The sequence below is a fragment of the Pan paniscus genome, chromosome 11, assembly GCF_029289425.2.
Source record: "Pan paniscus chromosome 11, NHGRI_mPanPan1-v2.0_pri, whole genome shotgun sequence".
In the NCBI taxonomy this organism is placed as follows: Eukaryota; Metazoa; Chordata; class Mammalia; order Primates; family Hominidae; genus Pan; species Pan paniscus.
Genome location: NC_073260.2, coordinates 11,243,566 through 11,270,552, shown reverse-complemented (window position 1 = coordinate 11,270,552; position 26,987 = coordinate 11,243,566). Strand labels below are relative to the sequence as shown.

Here is a 26,987-nt window from a genome sequence, read left to right as displayed (position 1 = left end):
CCAGCCGCCCAGCGCAGGCAGCACATAGGAGCTGAGTTTTTCTGTTGGCTGATTGGTTCATTCCAGCGGAGACTGACATTCACCTGCTACAGTCCGGCCTCTGGAATAGCCTGGCACTGCCATATATCAGTATATAAAAGAGAGTCTTCAAACTCTTGCCTCCTGTACCACCCAAAAATAATTTTGAAAACAGCATATCCCCTTGCACATTTTGTATATCTGCTTTATTATTTTTATTTTATTTTATTTTAAGACAGTCTCGCTCTTTGCCCTGGCTAGAGTGCAGTGGCGCAATCTTGGCTCACTGCAACCTCCGCCTCCCGGATTCAAGGGATTCTCCTGCCTCAACCTCCCAAGTAGCTAGAATCACCACGCCTGGCTAATTTTTGTATTTTTAGTAGAGATGGGGTTTCACCATGTTGGCCAGGCTGGTCTCAGGTGATCCACCCACCTCGGCCTCCAAAGTGCTGGGATTACAGGTGTGAGACACCACGCCCGGCCTGTACATCTGCTTTACATGTTTTTGTTTGAGGCCGGGCGCAGTGGCTCAGCCTGTAATCCCAGCATTCTGGGAGGCTGAAGCGGGCAGATCACAAGATCAGGAGTTCAAGACCAGCCTGGCCAACATGGTGAAACTCCATCTCTACTAAAAAATACAAAAATTAGCCGGGCATGGTGGCGGGCGCCTGTAGTCCCAGCTACTCAGGAGGCTGAGGCAGAAGTATTGCTTGAACCCGGGAGGTGGAGGTTGCCGTGAGCCGAGATAGTACCATTGCACTCCAGCCTAGGTGACAGAGTGAGACTCCGTCTCAAAAAAAAAAAAAAAAAAAAATTGTTTTTTTTTTTTGGTTTTGGTTTGGGTTCTGGTTTTGGCCAAAATCTTAGAGCTGCATATATGACTCATTTAATTTATGGAAAAGGCCTTTTATATGACCATATTGGCTGTGCCAGTCCTCATCAAATCAATCAGCCTAATCATTCTGACTTTCTGTCAAATAAAATCTCGCTTCATCTGTTAACTTTCTAAAAAGTGTTACTACTCTTCCCTCTCATGGCTTCTGAGTGTTAATATTTCTTTTTTTTCTTTTTTCTTTTTTTTTTTTTTTTTTGAGATGAAGTCTTGCTCTGTCGCCTAGGCTGGAGTGCAGTGGCGCGATCTCCGCTCACTGCAAGCTCCGCCTCCCGGGCTTACGTCATTCTCCTGCCTCAGCATCCCGAGTCCAGCTAATTTTTTTTTTTTTTTTTTTTTTTTTTTTTTTTAGTAAAGATGGGGTTTCACCGTGTTAGCCAGGATGGCCTCTATCTCCTGACCTTGTGATCCGCCCGCCTCGGCCTCCCAAAGTGCTGGGATTACAGGCGTGAGCCACCGCTGAGTGTTAATATTTCTAAGATAGGTACTAGGCAGTTAAGCAAGGAGGTGATGAGACCTGGAGATTGCCGTGGAGTTGGTCAGTCCTGAGAACTCGCTTTCTGCGTTGTTCTTCTAAGACTCCCTTGGGCATCTCCAATTGTCTTTGTGTGTGGTGCTCCAGGCTCCTTTATACTCTGGGCATTTTATCAGGGTAATTTGGAATAAGTCAAGTGCCCATGATTCGACTCACTACTTCCCTCTAGAGGTGTATTCCATTACTGTTCTCTGAAAAGTACCCATTCTAAGCCCCACCAACCAACTGAATGGACCTCAGGGGGCTAAGGGCATTCCAAGTAAACGCGAAAAACTAATTCAGGCCATGATGGGAAGGGAGGGACATGCCTAATTATACCCTCCTCTCTGCAATTCAGGCACAACCGACCAGCATTAACATTAAAACAGATTTTTTTTTTTTTTTTTTTTGATACAGTCTCACTCTGTTGCCCAGGCTGGAGTGCACTGGCGCGATCTCGACTTACTGCAACCTCCGCCTCCTGGGTTCAAGCGATTCTCCTGCTTCAGCCTCCCGAGTAGCTGGGTTTCCAGGCGCCCACCTCGGCCTCCCAAAGTGCTGGGATTACAGGCGTGAGCCACCGCGCCTGGCCTGACACTCCTTTTTATTGATTCCAGGTTTTTAGATAATAACCCTTTCAACCCCAATTTCCAATCAGAAAATCTTTGAACCCACCTATGATCTGGAAGCCCCCGCCTTCAAGTTGTCCCACCTTACCAGGCTGAACCAATGTACACCTTACATGTATTGACTGATGTCTTCTTGTAACTTCTGTCCCCCTAAAATGTATAAATCAACCTGTCACCCAGCCACCTTGGGCTCATGTTCTCAGGACCTCCTGGGGCTGTATCATGGGCCTTGGTCACTTATATTTGGCTCACAATAAACCTCTTTAAATATTTTACAGAATTCGATTCTTTTCATTGACACCATCAGCCTCTATTGTCTAGATTCTTAGAACAGTGGTTATTTCTGCAGGTATTAACCTCCTCTTAACCAGATTCTATTGATGTTTATAAGCTACTTTTACAAGAGGGTTACACTTGGCAGTCTATCCCTGGATATGGGTGATTCATCCTACCCAAGAAAGCTACATGTGAAAGGAAAGAAATGTACTATATTAACCTACAAGGAAATCAAAGACGCAAGAAAAATGTTTTAAAAAATATATATTGGGCTGGGCACAGTGGCTCACACCTGTAATCCCAGCACTTTGGGAGGCCAAGGTGGGAGGATCACTTGAGGTCGAGAGCTCAAGACCATCCTGGCCAACATGGTGAAACCCCCGTCTCTACTAAAAATATAAAAATTAGCTGGGTGTGGTGGCGGGCGCCTGTAGTCCCAGCTACTCGGGAGGCTGAGGCAGGAGAATCACCTGAAGCCAGGAGGCGGAGGTTGTAGTGAACCAAGATCACACCACTGCACTCCAGCCTGGGCAACAGGAGCAAAACTCCGTCTCAAAAAAAAAAAAGAATTGGAACAGGTGTGGTGGCTCACATCTGTAATCCAAGGTGAGGAGGCCAGGATGGGAGGATCACTTGAGCCCAGGAGTTCAAGACCAGCCTGGGCAACATGGCAAGACCCTATCTTTGCATATATGCAATATATATATTTAAACACATATAGGCAAGGTATTCAATTGAACACATTTCCATCGATTCCTGTCTTAGGTGCTGGTCTAGGGAAGTTTAAGATAAATAAGGCATGATCGCTAACACCTAGTTTATTATTTTTTTCTTCTGCTTGCTTTGCATTTAATTTGTTCTTTTCTGATCTCTTAGGGTGGAAACTGAAGCCACTGATTTTGAGACCTTTCCTTTCTAATATAGGTATTTCCTTCTAAGTACTGCTGCAGCTGCATCCTACAAATTTTAATACATTGTGCTTTCTCACCATTCAAAATACTTTCTAATTTCCTTTTTGATTTCTTCTTTGACATATCACGTGAATCATTTACAGTTGTATTATTTAATTTCCAAATATTTAGGTATTTTCCAAATATCTTTTTTTTCTTAAGAGACTGGATTTTGCTATGTTGCCCAGGCTGGTCTTGAACTCCTGGCCTCAAGCGATCCTCCCACCTCAGCCTCCCTAGTAGCAGGAACTACAGGTGCGTACCTGTCATTTTTTTCCAATTTAATTCCACTGTGGTCAAAGTACATACTTTGTATGAGTTGACTTGTTTTATGGGTGGAATATGTTCTGAGTGCACTTGAAAAGAATGTGTATTCTGCTGTTGTTGGGTGGAGTATTTTGTAAATGTCAGTGTGGTCAAGTTGGGTGTTTGTTTTTGTTGTTGTTTTTTTTTAGACAAGATCTCACTCTGTTGCCCAGGCTAGAATGTGTGGTGTGATCATATCTCACTGCAACCTTGAACTTGTGGGCTCAAGCAATCCTCCTGCCTTACCCTCCCGAGTACCTAGGACTACAGGTGTGAGCCACTATACTCGGCTAATTTTTTTTTTTTTTTTTTTTGAGAAGAGTTTTGCCCTTGTTGCCCAGGCTGGAGTGCAATGGCGTGATCTCAGCGCACCGCAACCTCCACCTCCCAGGTTCAAGCAATTCTTCTGCCTCAGCCTCCAAAGTAGCTGGGATTATAGGCATGTGCCACCACACCCGGCTAATTTTGTATTTTTAGTAGAGACAGGTTTTCTCCATGTTGGTGAGGCTGGTCTCGAACTCCCGACCTCATGTGATCCACCCGCCTCAGCCTCCCAAAGTGCTGGGATTACAGGCGTGAACCACTGTGCCTGGCCACTTGGCTAATTTTTGTATATTTTCTAGAGACAGGGTCTTACTTTGTTTCCCAGGCTGGTCTGAAACTCCTGACTTCAAGCAATCCTCCCGCCTCAGCCTCCCAAAGTGCTGGGATTACAGGTGAGAGCCACCATACCTGGCCTAGTTTTAGAATCTTAAACAGTATACTTTGATTTCTATCCTCCCAGCCTTTGAGCTGTGGTCCTCATGCATTTTACTGTTACACACGTTATAAACCCACAGTGTATTGTTTTATTTTTGCTTTAAATAGTCACTTATCTTTTAAAGATACTTAAATAGGCTGGGAGCAGTGGCTCATGCCTGTAATCCCAACACTTTGGGAGGCCGAGGTGGGTGGATCATCTGAGGTCAGGAGTTCAAGACCAGCCTGGCCAACATGGTGAAACCCCATCTCTACTAAAAATACAAAAATTAGCTGGGTATGGCGGCGGGTGCCTGTAATCCCAGCTACTTGGGAGTCTGAGGCAGGAGAATTGCTTGAACCCGGAAGGCGGAGGTTACAGTGAGCTGGGATCGCACCATTGCAGCCAGCCTCAGCCTCCCAAAGTGCTGGGATTACAGGCGTGAGCCACCGCGCTCGGTCCCCAGTCATTCTTTTATTTTATTGTATTTTATTTTTTGAGACGGAGTCTCACTCTGTCGCCCAGTCTGGAGTGCAGTGCAGTGAGGCAATCTCAGCTTACTGCAACCTCCGCCTTCTGGGTTCAAGCGATTCTCCTGCCTCAGCCTCCTGAGTAGCTGGAACTACAAGCATGAGCCACCACGCCTGGCCAGAACCCAGTCATTCTTATCTGTATGTAATGGGTCTTGTTTTCTCTGTCTGCTTTTAAGATTTCCTCTTTATCACTGGTGTTCCGAAATTTAGTTGTGATGTGCCAGAGTTCATTTTTTCGATGTTTCTTGTGCTTAGGGTTTGTTGAGCATCTTAGATTTGTAGATCTGTAGCTTTTAATAAATTTGGAGAAATATTTGGCCATTATTTCTTTAAATTATTTTTTCAGCCCCCTCCTTCATGGACTCCAGCTATGGGTGTTAACCTGTTTGGGTCATCCCACCGCTCACCAATGCTCTGTTTGTTTTGTTTCCTCTGTGTTTTATTTTAGGAAGTTTCTATTGCTGTGTCTTCAAGTTTATTAATATTTTCTTCTGCAGTGTCTGATCTGTTAAAATCATTTTTCATCTGAGACATTGTAGTTTTTACCTAGAGTTTGAGGTGGAGCTTTTTAATCTGCGGAGTCTCTACTTGACACACTTGATCTTTCCTTACTTTCTTGTGCATAGGAAGTACAATTATGATAATTTTGAATGTCCCTGTGTACTAAGTCTATCATACATGTCATTTCTGCTCAGTCTCTATTGATTTCTGTCCTCATTATGGGTCACCTTTTCCTGCTTCTTTGTAGTTCCTATTCATTTTTTACTGGATTTTGCCCTCTTGGGTGCTGGTTATTAGTGTCTTCCTATGAATATTCTTGAGCTTTATCTTGGAGTAGTTTGACCCTTGCAGGGCTTGCTTTGTTGGGCGGAACAAGGACAGCATTTAGCCTAGGGCTGGCTTTGCCTCACTGTAGAGGCAAAACCCTCTGAGCACTCTTTCTGAACCTCCCTGTATTCTGAGGTTTTCCACTCTGGCTGACGGGAACGGGAACTATTCCTAGCCCTGTAATCCTTTGGGATGGTTCTTTCCCCATGCTCAGGTAGGTTCCTCCCACCCATGCGCTGTGACTCCCTGGGGACCCTTGGGGGAGCTCACTCCCTGTGCAGCTCTCTCCTCTCCGGCGCTCTGTCTGGCACACTCTAGCTGCCCTGGCCTGGCCTCCCCAGCCTCCCAGCCCCATCTCTTGAACATCAGGAGGCTGCTGGGTTCCACCTGGCTTCTCTGCTCTGCACCTAGACTGGAAGCTCCAGGCAGGAAGCTGGGGCAATGGGAGGCGCTCCTGGCTTCATTTGTATACATTGTATACATTTCTCAGGAATCAGTGTCCTTAGCCTGTTGTCCAGTGGCTGGGAAAGATTGTTTTCTATGTTTTGTTTGCACTTGTAGTTATAGGCAGGAAGGTGACTTAGTCCCTGTTACTCCTATCTTTGCCGGAAGCCCTTGAACTCATAACTCAGTTCTGTGGTAGGAGGAAGTGCATTAAATTAAAAAGCGGTAATCTACTAAATAAGGGATTTCTCTTATGTGTATAGATGGGAGGCCAAAACATCACTATCTCCTCCATCTGGCCAGACTTTCTGTGCCTAAAAACAGGGCTCACATTCATTAAAGGATTTATTTATTTATTTTTGAGACAGGGTCTCACTCTGTCAACCAGGCTGCAGCCTCCACTTCCCAGGCTCAGGTGATTCTCCCACCTCAGCCTCCCGTGTAGCTGGGACTACAAGGTGCGCACCACCATGCTCGGCTAATTTTTGATTTTTTTGTAGAGACAGAGTCACATTATGTTGGCCATGCTGGTCTCAAACTCTGGGCTCAAAAGACCTGCCTTGGCCTCCCAAAAGTGCTGGGATTGCAGACGTGAACCACCACTCCTGGCCAAAGGATTTTTATTTACTTAGGGTTTTTGGCTATGGACTGGCTCTTCTTTAGTATTAAAATGATCTAGTTGCATGAATCACAATCATTTTGTAGATAATAATAATAAAATAGCTAATAGCTCCATGTACTGTCCTAAGAACTTTTATATATTCTCTAATTTAGTCTTTAACCAATTCTATGAAGTACTAACTCCATTTTGCACATAAGGCTAGTGAAGCACAGAGAGCTGAAGTATCTTAGCCAAGATTACACAGCTAATAAGTGATGGCCAGGATTGGAATTTGGGGTCTGGCTCCAGAGACTGTGCATTTAATCAACATGCAAAACTGCTTCTGGACAAGTTCTGTTTATCTAGTGAGAGGGCAACTGATAAAGGCTCCTTCAGCTTTCAGAACAAGCCTTAGGACCCCATCTCAACCATCTTACTTTCTCTCCAGATTGTCTTTTTTTTTTTTTTTTTTTGAGACAGGATCTCACTGTCACTCAGGTTGGACTGCAGTGGCACGATGATGGCTCACTGCAGCCTTGACCACCCATGCTCAAGTGATCCTCCCACCTCTCAGCCTCCTGAGTAGCTGGGACTACAGCAGGCACCACGATGCCTGGCTATTTTTTTTTTACTTTTTGAAGAGGCAGGTTTCTCCACATTGTCCAGGCTGGTCTCAGACTCGTGGGCTCAGGCAGTCGGCCCACCTCCATCTCCCAAAGTACTGGAATTACAGGTGTAAGCCACTGCGCTCGGCCTTCTTTTTCAATGATTGTTTTATTTACATGTGTATGTGTGTATGCCTGGGTCATACATGCTTATGGTTCAGTTTCGCAAGATACAAGAGGATGTTCGGTGAAAACACGTCTCTCATCTGCCTTTCTCCTCTCAAAGCCCCAAGTGTCCTCCCCGCCCCACACCCTCTCTTCAATTTGATTGTCTTTCCAGAGGCCGTCTTCACAAATAAAAGCTAGGAATAAATGGCAGCACACAATCCCCTTTCTTCTATACTTTGTCATTTAACAAGTTGTTTTTTTTTGTTTTTTGTTTTTGAGATGAAATTTCGCTCTTGTCACCCAGGCTGGAGTGCAATGGTGCGATCTTGGCTCACTGCAACCTCCGCCTCCTGGGTTCAAGTGATTCTCCTGCCTCAGCCTCCCAAGTAGCTGGGATTACAGGCGCCTGCCACCATGCCCGGCTAATTTTTCTATTTTTAGTAGAGACGGGGTTTCACCATGTTGGCCAGGCTGGTCTTGAACTCCGCCTGCCTTGGCCTCCCAAAGTGCTGGGATTATAGGCATGAGCCACCACATCCGGCCTTGTGTTTGTATTTTTAAATAATGGTTGTGGGGCCATGCACGGTGGCTCGCTCCTGTAATCCCAGCACTTTGGGAGGCCAAGGTGGGTGGATCACTTGAGGTCAGGAGTTTGAGACCAGCCTGGCCAACATGGTGAAACCCCGTCTCTACTAAAAATACAAACATTAGCTAGGCATGGTGGCAGGTGCCTGTAATCCCAGGTACTTGGGAGGCTGAGGCAGGAGAATTCGCTTGAACCTGGGAGGTGGAGGTTGCGTTGAGCCAAGAGCGACCCACTGCGCTCCAGCCTGGATGACAGAGCGAGACTCCATCTCAATCAATCAATCAGTCAATAAAGGTTGTGAACACTATCAGAGGGTCACCTCAGTGAGGAATGACAGTAGCCAGTGCATTTATCTGTTAGTAAACTAAGAAACAAATGACCAAAGATTAATTCCTTTTTATTTATGACCTTTTACTCAGTTCAGTCTACAGACTTAATCTGTGCCTGGTCCTAGGGGTAGAAAGGTCTGTGACTTGGTCCCTGCCCCCAGGCAGCTCATCTTCTGGAGGGAGACGCAGCAGAAGTAGCTGCTGTGATGTGGCATGTGCTCTGCTGGAGAAAACTGGATCTTGAAACAAGGAAAAATGTTTCTAGAATGCTCTTAGGACATGCTGCCAAGGACTCTTGATGGTGTTGCACTTGATGGTGAATGCCTGCTGGAAGCAACCCGGGTGGAGGGCAGGGAGTTACTTTTGCTACGGAGCCAGCTCAGAGTGGATTCTGTAAGCTGAGCCTCATCTGGAGCTTGAGTCCGCACCTCCCTGCAGAATTGCCGGGCTTCATGCAGGCAATCAGCTGCCTGTGATTGGAGGGCTGGTGCTGGTAGGGATAATGAACTTGGTAGTGTCGGCAGAGGTGATTGGCCAGGCTCTGCTGCAGTGAGAATGCAGACTGGATGCTCGGGTCCTCGGCTTGGGTGATGAGCGAGGACAGCTGAATAACTGGGAGCTCGAAGTTGCTTGCTGCCTCCGGGAGTGGTCTGCTTGGCTGTCGCGTTTTCCTTTTCTTTTCTTTTTTTTTTTTAAAAAAAAAGCCAAACGTTTGCTCACCATCACCTGCAGAAGTGAGTTTTTATTGAAGAAGCTCCAGCTGCTTTCTCCTTATTGCCGGCAGCCTGGCAAGCCTCCCTTAGAGTGAGCTACTTCTCAGGCCGGGCACGACAGCAGTGCTAGCACACTTGAAAAAGCAGGAAACCACCCCTGCATGCAGAGCTTCCAGCCTGAGAACCCCAGGCCAGTCCTCCCAGCAGCTGTGTAGCCAGAGAGCCTTGGTACTGTGGTCACATCCCTCAAAAGTGAACAGTCACCATCGGAGGCGTTTGGAGGAGACCGTGATGTTGCAGATGCTGTGGCATTTCCTAGCTAGCTTTTTCCCCAGGGCTGGGTGCCAAGGCTCCAGAGAGGGGGACGATCATGAAGTCAGAGGCACCCCAGCCCCTGCCCGGAGAGACCAGATGGCAAGCTTTTTGGGGAAACAGGACGGAAGGGCTGAGGCCACGGAAAAAAGACCCACCATTTTGCTGGTGGTTGGACCTGCAGAGCAGTTTCCTAAGGTAATGTTGGCCTCAAGAGGACCTCCTAGTTTAGGGCCTGGTCTGGGATCATTTTCCTGGGGAAAAAACGAGTGTGGGGAGGAAGGGAGAACTCACAACGTTAGTTCGGGGTTCAGGGAGAAGTGGTAGGCAATGAGGAAACCCACAAATTCAATCTAAAATCTTTCTGTGGCCCCTGTGAAAGCTGCATTACCCACTGCGAGCACCCCAGTGTGGCTGTTGAGGGAAGGAAGGTTGCAATAGACTTGCCTTAGGATTTGTTAGTTTGGCTGAAGAAAGCCATTTGAAAGTGGGGGCAGCCTGTGAAAGTGTGCCTTAGCTTATCCGAACAGCTCAGGAAGGGTGAAGCTAAAGGGGCGAGAGAGTGTGCCTCGACCGTGGAACCCAGTTGCTTGGAGCTGTGGGGGTGGTCTTGGCATCCTGAAGGTCACAGTCCCCTTGCCTGGGTCCGACCCATCTCTCCTTTGGGTCTGGGAGGAAGAGTGAAGGCGTGAGACTGGGTCCGAGGAGAGGCTGGAGTCATGAGGCGCAGAGGCTGGTGCCCCTCTGGAAATGACTGCGGCCGCTGCGGGTCTGCCAACTGTGGGGTCTTTCATCCCTCCTGAGCCCAGAGCGTGAGTTACCATCCTCACAAGAGCCAAGGTAAGTAGTAGTATCCCCATTTCGTAGATGAAGAAACTGAGGTGCAGAATGGTTACATTATTTGCCCAGGGTTAAACAACTAAAGAGAGGTGGAGCTGAGATTTCACCCCCAAATCCTTGTCCTGTGCTGCCTCGTTTTCCCCTTAGGAAAGCAGTTTTTAAGGAGACTAATGGAGTGCTCAGTATTAGAAAGGAAATTGCCACTTGGCTCAGATTTCTCCTCCCTGCCGTAGGAGTGACCTCGTTCACCTCCTGAGCTTTGGTTATTTTCAATCTTTTTACTTAGGAGAAAAATCAGAGAAGAAAAGGAGATTCTGCCCGTTTGGCACATTGTAGATACCACAGAGATGTTAAGATGAATTGCTACATTTAAGAAATAAAAGCTCATTTTGCCTTTGCTACTAGGGACTTTTGATGTAATAACATTTGCAGTCATGTGGGCACTGGGGAGAAGTCTTCGTCTTTGATGGGTTCCTTCTGAGCAAAGCAGTGGGTCTCTCAGAGACTGTTACGCCTGAGATGTCTGTGCTTAATATGCAAAGAGAGGGTGTCACTTTGTAGCTTTTGATTGTTTTAGACAAGATTGGAATGGCTGTGGCACTAGCTTTGTGAGGAACTTTTATCTATAGACCTGCTTGCCTTATTACTACCTCGAATGGCCGGCTCCTTTTAAAATCACCTATTTTTGTCTTTAGCAGTTAACTGCTCTATTTTTCAGCATCATACAGTACCCCCTTGCCAGCTCTCCCCCCAGGGACTGCCTAGGATAGGACTGTCTGTTCTGAACAGCTTAGTTCCTGGCCTGCAGAATCAAGAGACCCACACCTTTTACTGGCTGATCCCCAAAAGAGAGACAGTTCAGCTGGCTGCAAACTGGGGGAGCCCCAAGTGGGATATGGGGCAGCTGGTTGGACTTGAAGCCAGAGAGAAAGCAAATCTGAGAAGCATAGACTCTCAAAGCAGATAGACCAAGAACTGGAGTAACAGGAACATGGATGCAGCCCGCATCCTTTTCCAGAACAGTGCTCTGAAGGTGTTTGGGGTTTGTGATCACTGGCTGATTGGGGCTGGCCTCACCAAATCACAAAAAGGACCTCCAGAATGTTTTGGAAACATTTTTGAAAAGTTCACTTTAGGCCAGGCGCAGTGGCTCATGCCTGTAATCCCAGCACTTTGGGAGTCTGAGGTGGACAGATCACGAGGTCAGGAGTTTGAGACCAGCCTGGCCAATATGGTGAAACCCCGTCTCTACTAAAAATACAAAAATTAGCTGGGCGTGGTGGTGCGTGCCTGTACTCCCAGCTACTCAGGAGGCTGAGACAGGAGAATCGCTTGAATCCAGGAGGCGGAGGTTGCAGTGAGCCAAGATTGTGCCGCTGTACTCCAGCCTGGGTGACAGAGCAAGAGTCTGTTTAAAAGAAAAAAAGAAAAGTTCACTTTGGTTCTCAGGCTTCTCAGTGTCCCAGAAGCACTACTTTGTTTTGCTCTCACTTCCCCTGTTTAAATATGTCTGCTAGTGAGTCAGGTTCCTGCAAGCTTTTATTCTAGGAACTGTTCCAGTTTTTCCCTTTATCTTTGTCTTACAGTTAATCTTCAGTTGGAGAAGAAAGCCATTACTCTGGAGTGGGAGGTGCCCTCAGCGGCATTCAAGCTTTCAAATCCTGAGGGGCTGTCTTCTCGGAAGCACAGAGAATTTTGCTCATTGTGTGTGTAACTGCCAAGTGTAGGCAGGTTTCATTGGAAACTGGCTACACTAGGCTGTCATGGCAACCTGATCATCAAATGACACTGTGGCCACAGCCGCCAATGAGGTTTGAGAGCCTTAAGGGTGGGTGGGGCTTGAGCGGCTGGATGCTGGCAAAGCTTCCTCATATTAATATTTCTGGCTCAGTCTGAGTCATTGCAGAGGAGGGGAGAGGAACTTTCTGACCTAATGCTACACTCCCAGAGGCACTGTACCTGCCCTGTTCTTATTCATGGTATTCCGGCCTTTACCTGAAGCACCTGCTTTCTTCTGGCATGTAACATAGTGGTAGAACAAGGAAAGCTTTTGGTGGCATTGGCAGATTTGCTGTGAGAAGATGCTCAGGAGAGGAACTGCTACTTTATAGATTAATTGCAATCTGATGCCACTGAATCCTAAGGGACCTAGTGTTGCTGTCACTGTTTCCGAATACTGGTCATAGGAATGGACATCGGAGGAGCTGAAACAGATGAGGGTCTGTGCCACAAAGTCAGAATAATAAAGAGCAGCGAGGCATCGCACACAATGCGCGTTGTGCCCAGATCTTGGAGTGTCAAGAAGGCCGGTGTGAAGCATCAGGGCTGAAACCCGAGGCCTGCTTTAGTTCCTCCATAATCTAGTTCTCACAGAGGCATTCAGAAGCTGTGACACAAACACCGTTTTTGGTTGTATTTAGCTAGGGCTCAACTTGCTCAAGTTACACCTTTCCCACACACCTGCCGCCTTCCAGTATGAGGTATCACCTACTGTCTGGCTTACCGGCATCCTTTGGGAATTGAATACTAAAATCTGTTTTGGGTGCTGTTTGAAGTGGATGTTGTAACAAGAACCCTGGGTGCAAGGCCCTGCCCTGCCCTTGACAGGCTTTGGGAATTGGGCAAATCAGGTCACCTCTCCCAGGCCTGTTTGCTCAACTCGGAGATTAAGGGATGATCCCAGAGCCCCTCTGGGCCCCCACAGTCTGCAGTTCCAGGAATAGAGCAGTTGTCCTGGACACTAGCACCTAGAGATGGGCTTATTTGGGTAGAACTCTCCATTTTTATTTGAACATGGAGTCCTGAGTTACCTGTGAAACTCAGTAGGATGGATGATTTAAAAAACCAAACGCCAATTGAAGTTTATCCAATGAAGACATTCCATGAGACTCAGTCACAGCAGCAAATAAGTTAGAACCCTTTTAAAAATTAGCTGGGTGTGCTCGTGGGCACCTGTAGTCCCAGCTACTCGGGAGGCTGAGGCAGGAGAATCGCTTGAACCCAGGAGGTGGAGGTTGTAGTGAGCCAAGATCACGCCACTGCACTCCAGCCTGGGTGACAGAGCAAGACTCCATCTTAGGAAAGACAAAGAAAAAAAAAGAAGAATACAGGTTTCACTTTTATTTAGTATCATTTTCAAATCTCAGATTTCTTTTGTTAAATACATTATAAAACTCAATGGTACAGTAATATGTGCCATAATTATTTTTAAAATATACTTTAATAGAAAGTGAAATCTCCAATTGAACTTATTCAGTCAAAATATTTGCTTTTTTATATTAGAATGACTGCAGTCATCACTAAAATGAGATATTCAACAGATCTGTATAATTTAGTTTCAGAAGCAAACAATAATTTAACAAAGGAAGACCAGCATTTTTTTAAATAGGGCAACATCTCATTTTATAAAGTAGAGTGAGCATTCCTAAAGACCAGCATTTTAGGGTTCAGCTTTTATTTATAAATGTGAACCTCCTTTAAAATAAAATAATAGAGGCTAGGCGCAGTGGCTCATACCTGTAATCCTAGCACTTTGGGAGGCCGAGGCAGGCAGATCACTTGAGGCCAGGAGTTGGAGACCAGCCTGGCCAACATGGTAAAACCTAGTCTCTACTAAAAATACAAAAATCAGCCAGGCGTGGTGGTGGGCACCTATAATCTCAACTACTCGGGAGGCTGAGGCACAAGAGTCGCTTGAACCTGGGAGGCAGAGGTTGCAGTAAGCCGAGATCGTGCCACTGCACTCCAGCCTGGGTGACAAGAGTGACAGTCTGTCTCAAAAATAATAATAATAATGATACATTATCTTGTCCATTTGAGTATAATGCCCTGACAACTCTATTTGCAGATGCTCAGAAAAATAGGCCTTCATCAAGCATGGTTATAAGTTTGTTTCTTGGGGTCTTAGAGCCCCCTGAGCTAATTCACTCATTTGGAAGCTGTTCATGAAGCACCTTATTTGATCAAGGCAGGAGGTTATTTCCAGACAAGGAGGTCCAAGGGTTTGAAGTAAGAGCCTTCTACCTTCAAGGACCCTGGTGGTAGAGATAAGAGGCGTGTTAAAATAGCCCAAGGCAGAACATTCTGGATTGGGCAGCTTAAGAAATAGCTGAGTGTCATGGATTTAGCGGAGGCTGAGCAGGAATCTGCCTGGATAATCCAGTGCGACCTCATAGGATCCGTCACTAGGGTAGCCCAAGACCTGTTCTCACAGACTCGTTATCAGATCTCTGTTAGAAGGCCCAAATGTCATATCACTTGTCATAATCTCTGTTTCATAATGTTGTGTGTAAGTATCAACATCTTGTAACACCCTCTTTACGAGTTAACAACAAGCGTTTTAGTGCATTAAAAAGTCCTTTTACTTCTGTGATCCCCAAGTAATAACTATCCATTTTTATCCATCCCGGTAGTGGGAAGATATAGTCTATATTAGGAAGTGGCGCGCTGTAGAAGGAACAAGGGTGAGACTGAGCCTGTTCTCATCTTGGTGACGTGGTCTCTTCCTCCGCAGCACGAATCTGTGGGGAAGGAATGAATGGAGAATTCAGGCCGGCCTGCAGAGAGGGTCGTCCTGCCCTGAAAGGGTCGTTCTCGAGCTGTGTTGCCCAGTGAAGTTTCCGCTGTGGCAGAAATGCCTAGTGACTATGCGTGGCTATCCTGGGGAACTGAGTTTGTAATTTCATGTCATTTTAATGAATTTACTTTTTTGCATGAGACACAGTTTCACTCTGTCACCCAGGCTGGAGTGCAGTGGCACAATCCCGGCTCAGTACAACCTCCGCCTCCTGGGTTCAGGCAATTCTCGTGCCTCAGCCTCCCCAGTAGCTGGGATTACAGGTGTGCGCCACCACGCCTGGCTATGACTTTACATTTAAAAACCTTCTGTATTGAACAGCAAAGTTCTAGCTGTGACTAAGACTGGGCTCCTACGTGTTCTGAGCGGACGTGGGCGTTGAAGACTGTGGGTCTCATGTGAGGCCTCGACTGACCCCAGATTGATGCTTCTGGGGAGTCCTTCGGCATGGTGTCCTCTTACCAACCCCATCATGTCAGCTCCTGGGCACTCTGGGGCCCCTAGGTGAAGGCTGGTGCTCACATTGCAGAATGGCCTGGAAGAGGTTTCAATGCAATGTGGGCTGTGGAGGGCTGCAGGTTCCCTGGAGCAGGAGCCAGCTAGAACTGTGCCTGGGGCCATGTGTGGCCAGGGCAGCTCCCCTGTGGGATACATGGGCCCATGGGGGAGGTCCACTTTCCAGGGTGGCTAGGCACCTGGCTCTCAGCCTCCTATCCTCACAGCTGAACTGGGCCCGTTTGCAGTGGCAATCAGCTCTGTCTCTCTCCAACTACTGATTTTTCGGTTGGGAATGATTTACTAAAAGGAGAAAAACTGTTGTGTGACACGTTTGGGGACCTTGTGTGAAAGCAGCCATAGGCTGTTTGTTCATCTGGAGGGGTTGGCAGCTAGAGGGTGAAGGTTTGTTTGGGCTTTGTACCTGGTACCCAGGCAGGCAGAACGCGCCACCCGGCCTCTTCTCCAAGAGTTAAGTGCAGGGAGGGAGCGGTGACGTCAGCCCTGATCTTTGTGCCTCTCACTTGAGCAACCTGATGCCACCTTCTCCCCCGGGCTCTGTGTTCATTGGCTGTTGGCAGGACTTGCCGTGGGAGGGCTTTTTTCTTTTTTCAATTAAGTAAAAGGGCAGGGCTTAAGCAGCCAATGACAGCTGAGGCCAGGCTTGTCTTATGCAAGTTTCCCGGGACCGGCAGCATTTAGGGAACTTGCTCCCGGTGGTGAGGGCAGCGGAGCACCCAGCAGGCCGCCAACATGCTCTGTCTGTGCCTGTACGTGCCGGTCATCGGGGAAGCCCAGACCGAGTTCCAGTACTTTGAGTCGAAGGGGCTCCCTGCCGAGCTGAAGTCCATTTTCAAGCTCAGTGTCTTCATCCCCTCCCAGGAATTCTCCACCTACCGCCAGTGGAAGCAGGTCTGTGGGGTGACCGCGCGGAAGGGAGAGGCGCGTTCAACCGGTATTTGTTGAGTGAATGGCTGAGCATGCATGAACCATCCCCCACTGAGAGGAAAGAATGTCTGAAATGTAGCAGTTTTTTCCCATTGCCATGCGGCTATGGCCGGCACGTGTACGTCACAGGAGTGACCGGTTTTCATGTGACTTCCCAGGAAGGCTGGAATTCCAGCGAAGGCTGTTGTGAGAAATGGACTTTCAGAAAGGAAATTCCTTTTGCTGGAATGAGGGGGGTGTTCCTGAGAAGTACAGAGCCAGAAAGGGACCTGGGGGGCAGGCCAGTAGTGCATGGGAGGAGAAGGCAGGGAGGCCCAGGAGTTGAGGGTGCTGCGTGGTGGAGCTGCCCGTCCCTGGTGTGGGGGTGAGGGAGCCTCCCGCCTTCTCGACTCTCAGACTTGGCTGTGGAACAGGGCCTGTGTCTGCCCTGAAAGTGAGGAAGCCGAGCTGCAGAGTCTGGAGGCCCCTTGCCACCTCAGCTTCTCGGTTAATCAGTTTCCCTGCTACCCCCAGTGCCCACTGTGCACCGAGGGGGATTTGCAGATCCAAGGAAGGAGACAGAAGGAGGCCCAGGCCCTGTGAGGCAGAAGCAAGCACTTTGAGAATGCGTTGAAGCCAGCTGCGGTGAGCACACCCTCTGCTCTGGGTGTCTGCGACAGCACCCACCCCAGGGAGGCATGTGGCTCACCCTGGCAGCAGGCGGCTGGGTCCCAGAGGGCTCCATGCCTGATGTTCGCCTCCTGCCTAAATGGCTTGTCCACTCTATTTCCATTCCTGTTAGAGATTTGGAGCAGTCACCCTATAGGTGATTTATGTCACTCTTGTCTGAGAGCATAGATGTCCACAGGAAGTTAAATGTAACCTCAGCAGATAAAATATGTACCAGCATCTGTCCTACATTCCAGCCACGCCCCTCACATTAGCCTTTTGATCGCGCCAGGTCATGGGGTATCTGTTCAGGCCTCCCTGCCCCTGACACCTTTGACAGCTGAGGAATCACAAGGCGCTGTCAGTAGTGTGTCTAAGAGAGAGGCGCAGTGGTGATCTTTTGAGGACGCGAGCTAGCCAGTGGGCCATCCATTTCCAAACCCCAGCTGGCTGTCAGTTGATTTCTCCCAGTGAGAAATCCGGAGGACACAGGAAGACTATACCATCTTCCTTGGGAGATTCTCGGTTCCAGTTTTGGGTTCCGGATTCAGGGCGTTGCTGAGTTGGGGTGACTCACTTTCATCCCCCATGTTCTGGAGGTTAGCCTTGAGGGTGGCGGCAGGATGTGCAGGGAGGCGGCTTGGGAGGACCACGGCCCAACTTGCATCCCGCCCACCACTTCCCTAGCTGTCTGACCTTGTGTAAATGTTTAGGCTCTCGGAACTCCTGTTTCCTTCTCTGTAAAATGGGGGAAATGACATTTCCTACCTCCTAGAGCTGTTTGCGAGGGGTAAGTGGGTTGCTAGAAGTAAAGCATTTAGCACGCCCTGCGGCCCGTTCTAGGTGCTGGGGAAATGTGTGCTCTCGTGGAGCTGTCCCAGTTGCCAACCATTAACAGCTGCTGAACAAAGCCCACCTCCTGGGAGGCGGGGACGGTGGGGGGGTTACTTTTGGAACCTCATTGCCAAGGAACAGTCTCTCAAAGCCTTCTTGGGACACTAAAGTGCTTTTCAGTGAGTGAGCGAGAGAGCCAGGGCAGCTCTATCACCTGGCTTCCCTGAGAGCAGGGACTGGCAGTACCATCATACACATGCCCTTGGCTCCTTACACTTCCCCGGCCTCGGGTGCTGTGGCAGAGTCTGGCTCTGCCCCCGATTTTCACCTGCCCACCAAATTATTCTCGGACCAATGCCAGTTTTAGGAGAGAAAGAGCGAGCTGCAGAGTTCCTGTCAGAAACTGGACTCCATGGCCATCCCCAAGTCTCAGCAGGGAGCATGTGTGGCTGAAGCCTGGGTCCAGGGACCCAGGGACGGCGCTGCAGCGAAGCCACCCTGCTCACCCTGGCTGTACGGCACGCAGGTCTTCAGACTGAGAAAGTGCCCAGCTGTCCCTGTCGGCCTCTGTCCGGAGGGCTCTTCCCAGGCTCCTTGTTTCCTCTCTGCTTGGGAGGGAGACAAGATTGGCCCTTGCCTGGGTTCTGGCCAGCACCTGGGGTTCTAGGTGGTGGCTCTGGCATGTGAGTCGATTGCCATGGTGGCTCTGAGAGTGGAGCAGAAGCATCTTGGGTCCTTGGGGCCAGCTCTGCTCGCAATTAGTGAAGTCATTGCCTGGGGATGGGGCCCCACAAGGGACAAGGAAAGGCTGGTCCAGGAGCCAAAAGACAAAATGTTACCTTTCTTTTCTAGAAAATTGTACAAGCTGGAGATAAGGACCTTGATGGGCAGCTAGACTTTGAAGAATTTGTCCATTATCTCCAAGATCATGAGAAGAAGCTGAGGCTGGTGTTTAAGAGTTTGGACAAAAAGAATGATGGTAAGTGTTGCCTTCAGAGCTGTGGCCGGTCCAGCCTCGGGCCTCCCCGTGCGCCTGGCTCCTGCTCACGGCCTCTGTTCTTGCAGGACGCATTGATGCGCAGGAGATCATGCAGTCCCTGCGGGACTTGGGAGTCAAGATATCTGAACAGCAGGCAGAAAAAATTCTCAAGAGGTGAGTGCTCAGCCAGCCTCTGTGTTTGGTTTAAGTGTGATGAAGGGAAGGCTCTGAGACTAACCCTGCGATGCCATTCCCTGGGCTGACCCTGAACTTGGCCTTCTCGTGGTTTGAAAGGATGAATAAGTAACCCCTGTGGGAGGCCAGCCCCTCCCCAGGGTTGCAGGCCTGCTTTCATTGGAAGAATCACAGATCACCTGGAATTTTGCCCATCGGCCAGTGGCCCATGAAGGGAAAACTAATTTGGGGGTGGTTCAAATAGGTAAAAGACCAGCAAGGAGCACCTGTGCGTGTGGTGGGGGCGGGGCGGGGCGGGGGGCTCACACTGCAGCCTCGATCCCAGGTGAATTTCTTCCCCATGCTGGTAACTTGCACTTAACGCTTTAGTCAGAGGCGCTGCCCCAAAAGATAGCTCCCTGGTGCGGGGCGGCTGCCAGGAAATCTCATGGAACAGCCCTGGGAGTTGCTGTCTGTCCTGGCTGGACCTTCCGGAAACCCTGCGGTCTGAACACTGGCTGGTCCTCGGGGACAGCAGCCCTGGGCTCAGCTGCTGTGGCGGGCTCGTCTCGTGCCGTGCTGTGCCCCTGTCTCTGGGTGTGTGCTTGCTTCACTAACATGGCTCCGAGCACTTATGCGTGTTGTTTCTGCTCTCTCCTCCGCATCCTTTGTCTGTCTGTCAGAATACGAACGGGCCATTTCTGGGGCCCTGTCACCTAGTAAGTATCCATGTCGCTCATGACTGCCTCCCTTGACTTCCATGCCTGATCAGAGCGGGATTCTTGTGGGCCATTATATTGCCATTGTTGTGCTAAGTGGGGTGTGGAGCCCCCTGCTCTTTCTCCTGGGGGCAGAGGCACCTCGTGTGGTTTCTGGGCATCCGAATGCCTGCCCTTGGCTCACTGGGAGGTGGGGGGATGCAGCTGGCGGATGGGCATGTGGGCACGTGGGCAGCCTCGCCTCTGTCTTGCAGCATGGATAAAAACGGCACGATGACCATCGACTGGAACGAGTGGAGAGACTACCACCTCCTCCACCCCGTGGAAAACATCCCCGAGATCATCCTCTACTGGAAGCATTCCACGGTGAGCCCCATGTGCCCAGGGCCCTCATCTGCTCCCAGGGACCCTTAGCCCAGAGTCACCCAGTCGTCCCCATCCCAGAGTGCAGCTGGGGCTTTCCAGCCACCTCCTCTTCCACAGGAGACTGTCCCCTCTTCTGCCAGCCCAGTAGAGCTGTCCGCATGTTCCCCATGTTCTGGCACTCCAGCCAACCTGAACAGCCCCATCGTTCACACACACAGGCTTCCTCTTCCAGGAACACCCTCCATCCCCACATGCTCCCTGCTCCTCATGGGCCACTTCAAATACCCCTTCCCATGATGCTGTCTGTTCTCCCAAAGCTGGTATGAGCCTTCCCCCCGGTGGGACGGGGCTGGGGCAGAAGCTACTCTACAGAGAACACCTAGGCAGAGCTGTGAGGTGTCCCCACGGTCACACATTTGCTGCCCTTTCGCCCCCGTCCACTGTGGTTTCATGTTCAGAAATGTGAGTCTGTGCTGGTCTCTGCCCCGAGCCCTTCACGCTTGGCGTGTCCCTCTCTGAGTCCTGGTGTGCAGTCCTGTCCCTCTGGACCATCCGCTCCAGGAGGGGAGGCCAGAGGTGCTCCTCATCTGCCTCTCGCAGTGCCAGGCCAGGGCTTGTTAGGTGAAATTAAATGGACAGCTCCAGGGGTGGGAGTAGCTGGCCCAGAGCTCTGGCCTTTAGCCCTGGGATCAGAGCAGAGGTGGCTCTGATCAGCCCGGATGCCACCCGGAGAAAGGTTACGCAGGCAGCGAGCCCTCGTGTTTGCTGAGGCGTTGCATAATGTTCTGCCAGCGTGATCTGGTTACACGTGAGATCTCAGACGGCTCTCACCCCGGCCTGATCCCTTCAGTGCAGCCAGCCTGGCAATCTCACACAGGCCTGTGAGCTGTTCTTGCAGGAGCTCCCTGGCAGCATTGGAAAGGGCCGGTGAATGGTTTTCTAACCGGCACCTCCCGGCTGTGTTCAGCTGAGGTTCTATACCTGTGCCTCTCCAGGACCCCAGCAGGGATGAGAGCTCTGCTACCTTCAGAGTGAAGGGAAAGACTCCAGCCCGCTTCCCACCCAGAGTCCTTGGCCTTCTCCCTGTCCTGTGGTCCCTGGCCTGGAGCCGTGCTAGAGGGTAGACGGCGACAGGTGCCAGCAGCCTTGCCCCAAGGGTCCTGAGTCAGGCTTGTGCCATCTTTCCTCACAGATCTTTGATGTGGGTGAGAATCTGACGGTCCCGGATGAGTTCACAGTGGAGGAGAGGCAGACGGGGATGTGGTGGAGACACCTGGTGGCAGGAGGTGGGGCAGGGGCCGTATCCAGAACCTGCACGGCCCCCCTGGACAGGCTCAAGGTGCTCATGCAGGTATGTAGGGAAAAGGCCCCAGACCCCTGGGGGGCCAGTTTCCACCTGGGGGATGCTGCTTGGATAGTTTTCCCTTTCTCTGGCTGGTACCTGCTTTGGGCCCAAACTTTTCTAACCCAATAAATTAGACTGGAATTATTGCTCAGACAGGGGGTACCAAAATGTCACTGTAGGTGACATTTTGTGCAGAGCGGATCTAATTTTATCTGAGGCATCACATTACAGGGGCATAATGTGGACAGGTGAAGCTAGCGAGACTGGGGTGAGGCAGGAACCAATTTCTGTAAGTACGTTTTGTGTACGTTACCCCACACTGGGGCCAGCAGAGCCTCACCTGACCCAGATGCCAATGGGAAGCCACGCCATTACCTTGGCCAGGTACGCAAATCCATGTCCACACAGCAGAGATAAGCTGGGCTGATGTCAAGGCAGAATTGTGAAACTGACCCACACGACAACACTGGTGGACTTTGATGTCTGAATGGTGACTGGCCACCACTTGTCCCCTTGCCCGTACCTAGTACTTCTTGTGCCAGGAGCCCGGCTTGGAAGAGCTGCCTCCTTTCTCTCCCCAGTCTGCCTTGCTGGGCCTCCCTGTGTCGCACAGAGACAAAGGAAGCAGGTGGTTCAGGGCAGAATGCCTCGGGCTTGGACTCTGCCCAGGGCACCACCACAGCTGCCTCCCTCCCTCTTGTGGCCTTGAGCAAACCCCTTTCCCTCCCAGGACTTCCCCTCCTCTGTGAAAATAGGGGCTTGAACAACTGCCTCATCCTTTTGTTTTTTTAGCAGAATTATCAGGAATGTTGTAGAGATTGAAAGCAGGCCTTGGGTGAAATCAAATGCCTGGGGTGTGCCTTTAAACCAGCATGGGTGGGGCAGCAGGAGAGAGAGGTTGGCTGTGGTTTGATCATTGTCTAAGCTGAGTGGGCATTCATTCTATTTTTTAATATGTCTTAAGTTTTTTTAATAATGAAAAACTTTGATTTTTAAAAATTATTATTATTATTATTATTATTATATATTTTTTGAGACAGTCTCGCTCTGTCACCCAGGCTAGAGTACAGTGGTATGATCTCAGCTCACTGCAACCTCCCTCACTGGGTTCAAGCAATTCTACAGCCTCAGCCTCCCTAGTAGGTGGGATTATTACAGGCATGCGCTACCATCCCAGGCTAATTTTTGTATTTTTAGTAGAGACGAGGTTTCACCATGTTGGCCAGGCTGGTCTCGAACTCCTCACCTCATGTGACCTGCCCACCTCAACCTCCTAAAGTGCTGGGATTACAGATGTGAGCCAACACTCCCGGCCTTTTTTTTTTTTTTTTTTTTTTTCTAAAATAGAGTCTCGCTCTGTCGCCCAGGCTGGAGTACAGGGGCGCGATCTCGGCTCACTGCAACCTCCACCTCCCGGATTCAAGCGATTCTCCTGCCTTAGCCTCCCAAGTAGCTGGGATTACTGGTGCCTGCCACCACGCCCGGCTAACTTTTGTATTTTTAGTAGAGACGGGGTTTCACCATGTTGGCTGGGCTGGTCTCGAACTCCTGACCTCAAGTGATCCACCTGCCTCAGCCTCCCAAAGTGCTGGGATTACAGGCATGAGCCACCGCGCCCAGCCTTGATTTTTTTTTAAGTCATCTTTATGGAGATGTTCAGGACAAGGCTGGCAACCAGCAGATACCCAGTACGATGGAGCTGAGCCTCACTTAGCCGTGTTGGGTTACTTTGGGCTCATGATTCCAAGCTTGTCTTCAAAATGCACGGAAGAAAGAGCCTTCCCTTTGGCCGCAGCCGGTTGGCCAGCAGAGGCTCTTGGCCGGGTGAGGCAGCCTGTGGCCCCCCGGGTCTGTCTGACTGCTCGGTCCTCCCTCCCAGGTCCATGCCTCCCGCAGCAACAACATGGGCATCGTTGGTGGCTTCACTCAGATGATTCGAGAAGGAGGGGCCAGGTCACTCTGGCGGGGCAATGGCATCAACGTCCTCAAAATTGCCCCCGAATCAGCCATCAAATTCATGGCCTATGAGCAGGTGAGGACCCAGCTCCTCAGGGAGGGTCACCGGCCAGTGGCTACTCACTGCCTGGACTTGCTGGCTTTCCCTGGGCTGAGCTCCCTGACACTTGGAGCCAGCCGTGGTACCCCAGGGACAGCAGGGCGAGGCAGGAGGCCCTGGCTCACCACCAGTTCCTTACATTTCTGGGTAGCATAAAATGTGCCAGGGACTCCTGGAAGGGAGGGGCAGCAGCAGGTGCCCCAACCTCTGGGTATATCGGGTGGTTTGTTTGTTCCTGGTTCTAGATCAAGCGCCTTGTTGGTAGTGACCAGGAGACTCTGAGGATTCACGAGAGGCTTGTGGCAGGGTCCTTGGCAGGGGCCATCGCCCAGAGCAGCATCTACCCAATGGAGGTGAGGGGCCGCCTGGGTCCTGGGACGGGCAGTGGGCACAGGACTGAGGAGAGGCACAGGCTGTGCTCACGCGTCCCGCTGCTCCTGTTGTGCAGGTCCTGAAGACCCGGATGGCGCTGCGGAAGACAGGCCAGTACTCAGGAATGCTGGACTGTGCCAGGAGGATCCTGGCCAGAGAGGGGGTGGCCGCCTTCTACAAAGGCTATGTCCCCAACATGCTGGGCATCATCCCCTATGCCGGCATCGACCTTGCAGTCTACGAGGTGAGGCCCAAGCTTGACAGATTTAGAAACCCCTCCCAGCACACCTCCACCTGCTGTCTCCCTCCTTGACGGACGCATGGTTAGTGCAGGAAACTGCATCAAAGACTGCGTCTCCTTCCTGCTCTTCTGTTTATTGCAGCTTTCCTTCACCCTGCCTGCCCCTGGCAGACCCCAGCAGCTCCTGTGAGCCCTGCACCCAGGCTCTGCATTCCCAGGGGCTCAGCAGGCAGATCCCCAGAGCAGGGTGGCCCCCAGGAGCTCACAGGCCCCAGCACACTCTAGACAGACCCCAGAAGTCAGCCCTTCTGTGTGGGGAAGGAGGTGTTCCCTCTACCTTGTCCCGGAATTCCCAGTGACAGCAGAAACAGGGCAGCCAGGCTAGGAGCCCAGCCAGGCCCCAGGCGCGGCAGTCGGGTTCCAGTGGCCTGAGGACCCAGTAACAGCCCCGTCTCTTGCTGCCTCACTAGCCCTTCCTAGGGCTTATCCCATGCTCCCTTCCCCTTCTAGACGCTCAAGAATGCCTGGCTGCAGCGCTATGCAGTGAACAGCGCGGACCCCGGCGTGTTTGTGCTCCTGGCCTGTGGCACCATGTCCAGTACCTGTGGCCAGCTGGCCAGCTACCCCCTGGCCCTAGTCAGGACCCGGATGCAGGCGCAAGGTAAGGCTGGCCCTGGACAGTCCCCTGGGAGGTCGGGGGATGTGGACAGAAGCATCTGACTGGTGGCCTCCATCCTGCAGCCTCTATTGAGGGCGCTCCGGAGGTGACCATGAGCAGCCTCTTCAAACATATCCTGCGGACCGAGGGGGCCTTCGGGCTGTACAGGGGGCTGGCCCCCAACTTCATGAAGGTCATCCCAGCTGTGAGCATCAGCTACGTGGTCTACGAGAACCTGAAGATCACCCTGGGCGTGCAGTCGCGGTGACGGGGGGAGGGCCGCCCGGCGGTGGACTCGCTGATCCTGGGCCACAGCCCGGGGTGTGCAGCCATCTCATTCTGTGAATGTGCCAACACTAAGCTGTCTCGAGCCAAGCTGTGAAAACCTAGACGCACCCGCAGGGAGGGTGGGGAGAGCTGGCAGGCCCAGGGCTTGTCCTGCTGACCCCAGCAGACCCTCCTGTTGGTTCCAGGGAAGACCACAGGCATTCCTTAGGGTCCAGGGTCAGCAGGCTCCGGGCTCACATGTGTAGGGACAGGACATTTTCTGCAGTGCCTGCCAATAGCGAGCTTGGAGCCTGGAGGCCGGCTTAGTTCTTCCATTTCATCCTTGCAGCCAGCTGTTGGCCACGGCCCCTGCCCTCTGGTCTGCCGTGCATCTCCCTGTGCCCTCTTGCTGCCTGCCTGTCTGCTGAGGTAAGGTGGGAGGAGGGCTACAGCCCACATCCCACCCCCTCGTCCAATCCCATAATCCATGATGAAAGGTGAGGTCACGTGGCCTCCCAGGCCTGACTTCCCAACCTACAGCATCGACGCCAACTTGGCTGTGAAGGAAGAGGAAAGGATCTGGCCTTGTGGTCACTGGCATCTGAGCCCTGCTGATGGCTGGGGCTCTTGGGCATGCTTGGGAGTGCAGGGGGCTCGGGCTGCCTGGCCTGGCTGCACAGAAGGCAAGTGCTGGGGCTTATGGTGCTCTGAGCTGGCCTGGACCCTGTCAGGATGGGCCCCACCTCAGAACCAAACTCACTGTCCCCACTGTGGCATGAGGGCGGTGGAGCACCATGTTTGAGGGCGAAGGGCAGAGCGTTTGTGTGTTCTGGGGAAGGAAGGAAAAGGTGTTGGAGGCCTTAATTATGCACTGTTGGGAAAAGGGTTTTGTCCAAAAGGACAAGCCGGACAAATGAGCGACTTCTGTGCTTCCAGAGGAAGACGAGGGAGCAGGAGCTTGGCTGACTGCTCAGAGTCTGTTCTGACGCCCTGGGGGTTCCTGTCCAACCCCAGCGGGGGCGCAGCGGGACCAGCCTCACATTCCACTTGTGTCACTGCTTGGAACCTATTTATTTTGTATTTATTTGAACAGAGTTATGTCCTAACTATTTTTATAGATTTGTTTAATTAATAGCTTGTCATTTTCAAGTTCATTTTTTATTCATATTTATGTTCATGGTTGATTGTACCTTCCCAAGCCCGCCCAGTGGGATGGGAGGAGGAGGAGAAGGGGGGCCTTGGGCCGCTGCAGAGAAATTCCTTTTGGGACTGGAGGCAGAAAAGCGGCCAGAAGGCAGCAGCCCTGGCTCCTTTCCTTTGGCAGGTTAGGGAAGGGCTTGCCCCCAGCCTTAGGATTTCAGGGTTTGACTGGGGGCGTGGAGAGAGAGGGAGGAACTTCAATAACCTTGAAGGTGGAATCCAGTTATTTCCTCCGCTGCGAGGGTTTCTTTATTTCACTCTTTTCTGAATGTCAAGGCAGTGAGGTGCCTCTCACTGTGAATTTGTGGTGGGCGGGGGCTGGAGGAGAGGGTGGGGGGCTGGCTCCCTCCCTCCCAGCCTTCTGCTGCCCTTGCTTAACAATGCCGGCCAACTGGCGACCTCACGGTTGCACTTCCATTCCACCAGAATGACCTGATGAGGAAATCTTCAATAGGATGCAAAGATCAATGCAAAAATTGTTATATATGAACATATAGTTATAACTGGAGTCGTCAAAAAGCAAATTAAGAAAGAATTGGACGTTAGAAGTTGTCATTTAAAGCAGCCTTCTAATAAAGTTGTTTCAAAGCTGATCATGGAGCCAGTATTTTTCTGACGGGGGCCTGGGTGGTCTGGGGGTGCTGACATGTTAGAAAATGAGCCCTTGTTTTCCCCTCTGGAGCCTGGGTGGCGCCCCCTTTCGGCTTCTTAGAGGCACTCCCTCTTTAATGGTTGTGTGTTCGATTTGGGGTGCCCTGAGTTGCTGTGTAGGGTCGTTCCTCAGCCTGTCTCAGGCAGGGTGTGGGGGGATCTCTCCCTCCGCCGG

General features: G+C 50.8%; 1 protein-coding gene across 6 annotated transcripts in view; it reads left to right on the top strand.

The window, feature by feature from the left end:
- The window catches only part of SLC25A25 (solute carrier family 25 member 25), a 40,875-nt gene extending 14,121 nt beyond the window's left edge, over positions 1 to 26,754 (top strand). The window contains exons 1-11 of one of the 6 annotated variants that reach the window (XM_003822314.6): positions 8,882 to 9,641; positions 18,637 to 18,763; positions 18,850 to 18,937; positions 19,621 to 19,656; positions 19,911 to 20,022; positions 21,215 to 21,373; positions 23,247 to 23,399; positions 23,669 to 23,776; positions 23,872 to 24,039; positions 24,547 to 24,697; positions 24,778 to 26,754. In XM_003822314.6, coding sequence (XP_003822362.1) covers positions 9,423 to 9,641; positions 18,637 to 18,763; positions 18,850 to 18,937; positions 19,621 to 19,656; positions 19,911 to 20,022; positions 21,215 to 21,373; positions 23,247 to 23,399; positions 23,669 to 23,776; positions 23,872 to 24,039; positions 24,547 to 24,697; positions 24,778 to 24,962 — 1,506 coding nt within the window. In that variant the 5' untranslated portion in view covers positions 8,882 to 9,422 and the 3' untranslated portion in view covers positions 24,963 to 26,754. Of the gene's footprint in view, positions 1 to 8,881; positions 9,642 to 15,377; positions 16,267 to 18,636; positions 18,764 to 18,849; positions 18,938 to 19,620; positions 19,657 to 19,910; positions 20,023 to 21,214; positions 21,374 to 23,246; positions 23,400 to 23,668; positions 23,777 to 23,871; positions 24,040 to 24,546; positions 24,698 to 24,777 lie in introns of those variants that run through there. The other 5 variants (XM_008975835.6, XM_008975834.3, XM_003822313.6 and 2 more) reach the window with 5 other exon arrangements.
- Positions 26,755 to 26,987: the final 233 nt, after the last annotated feature.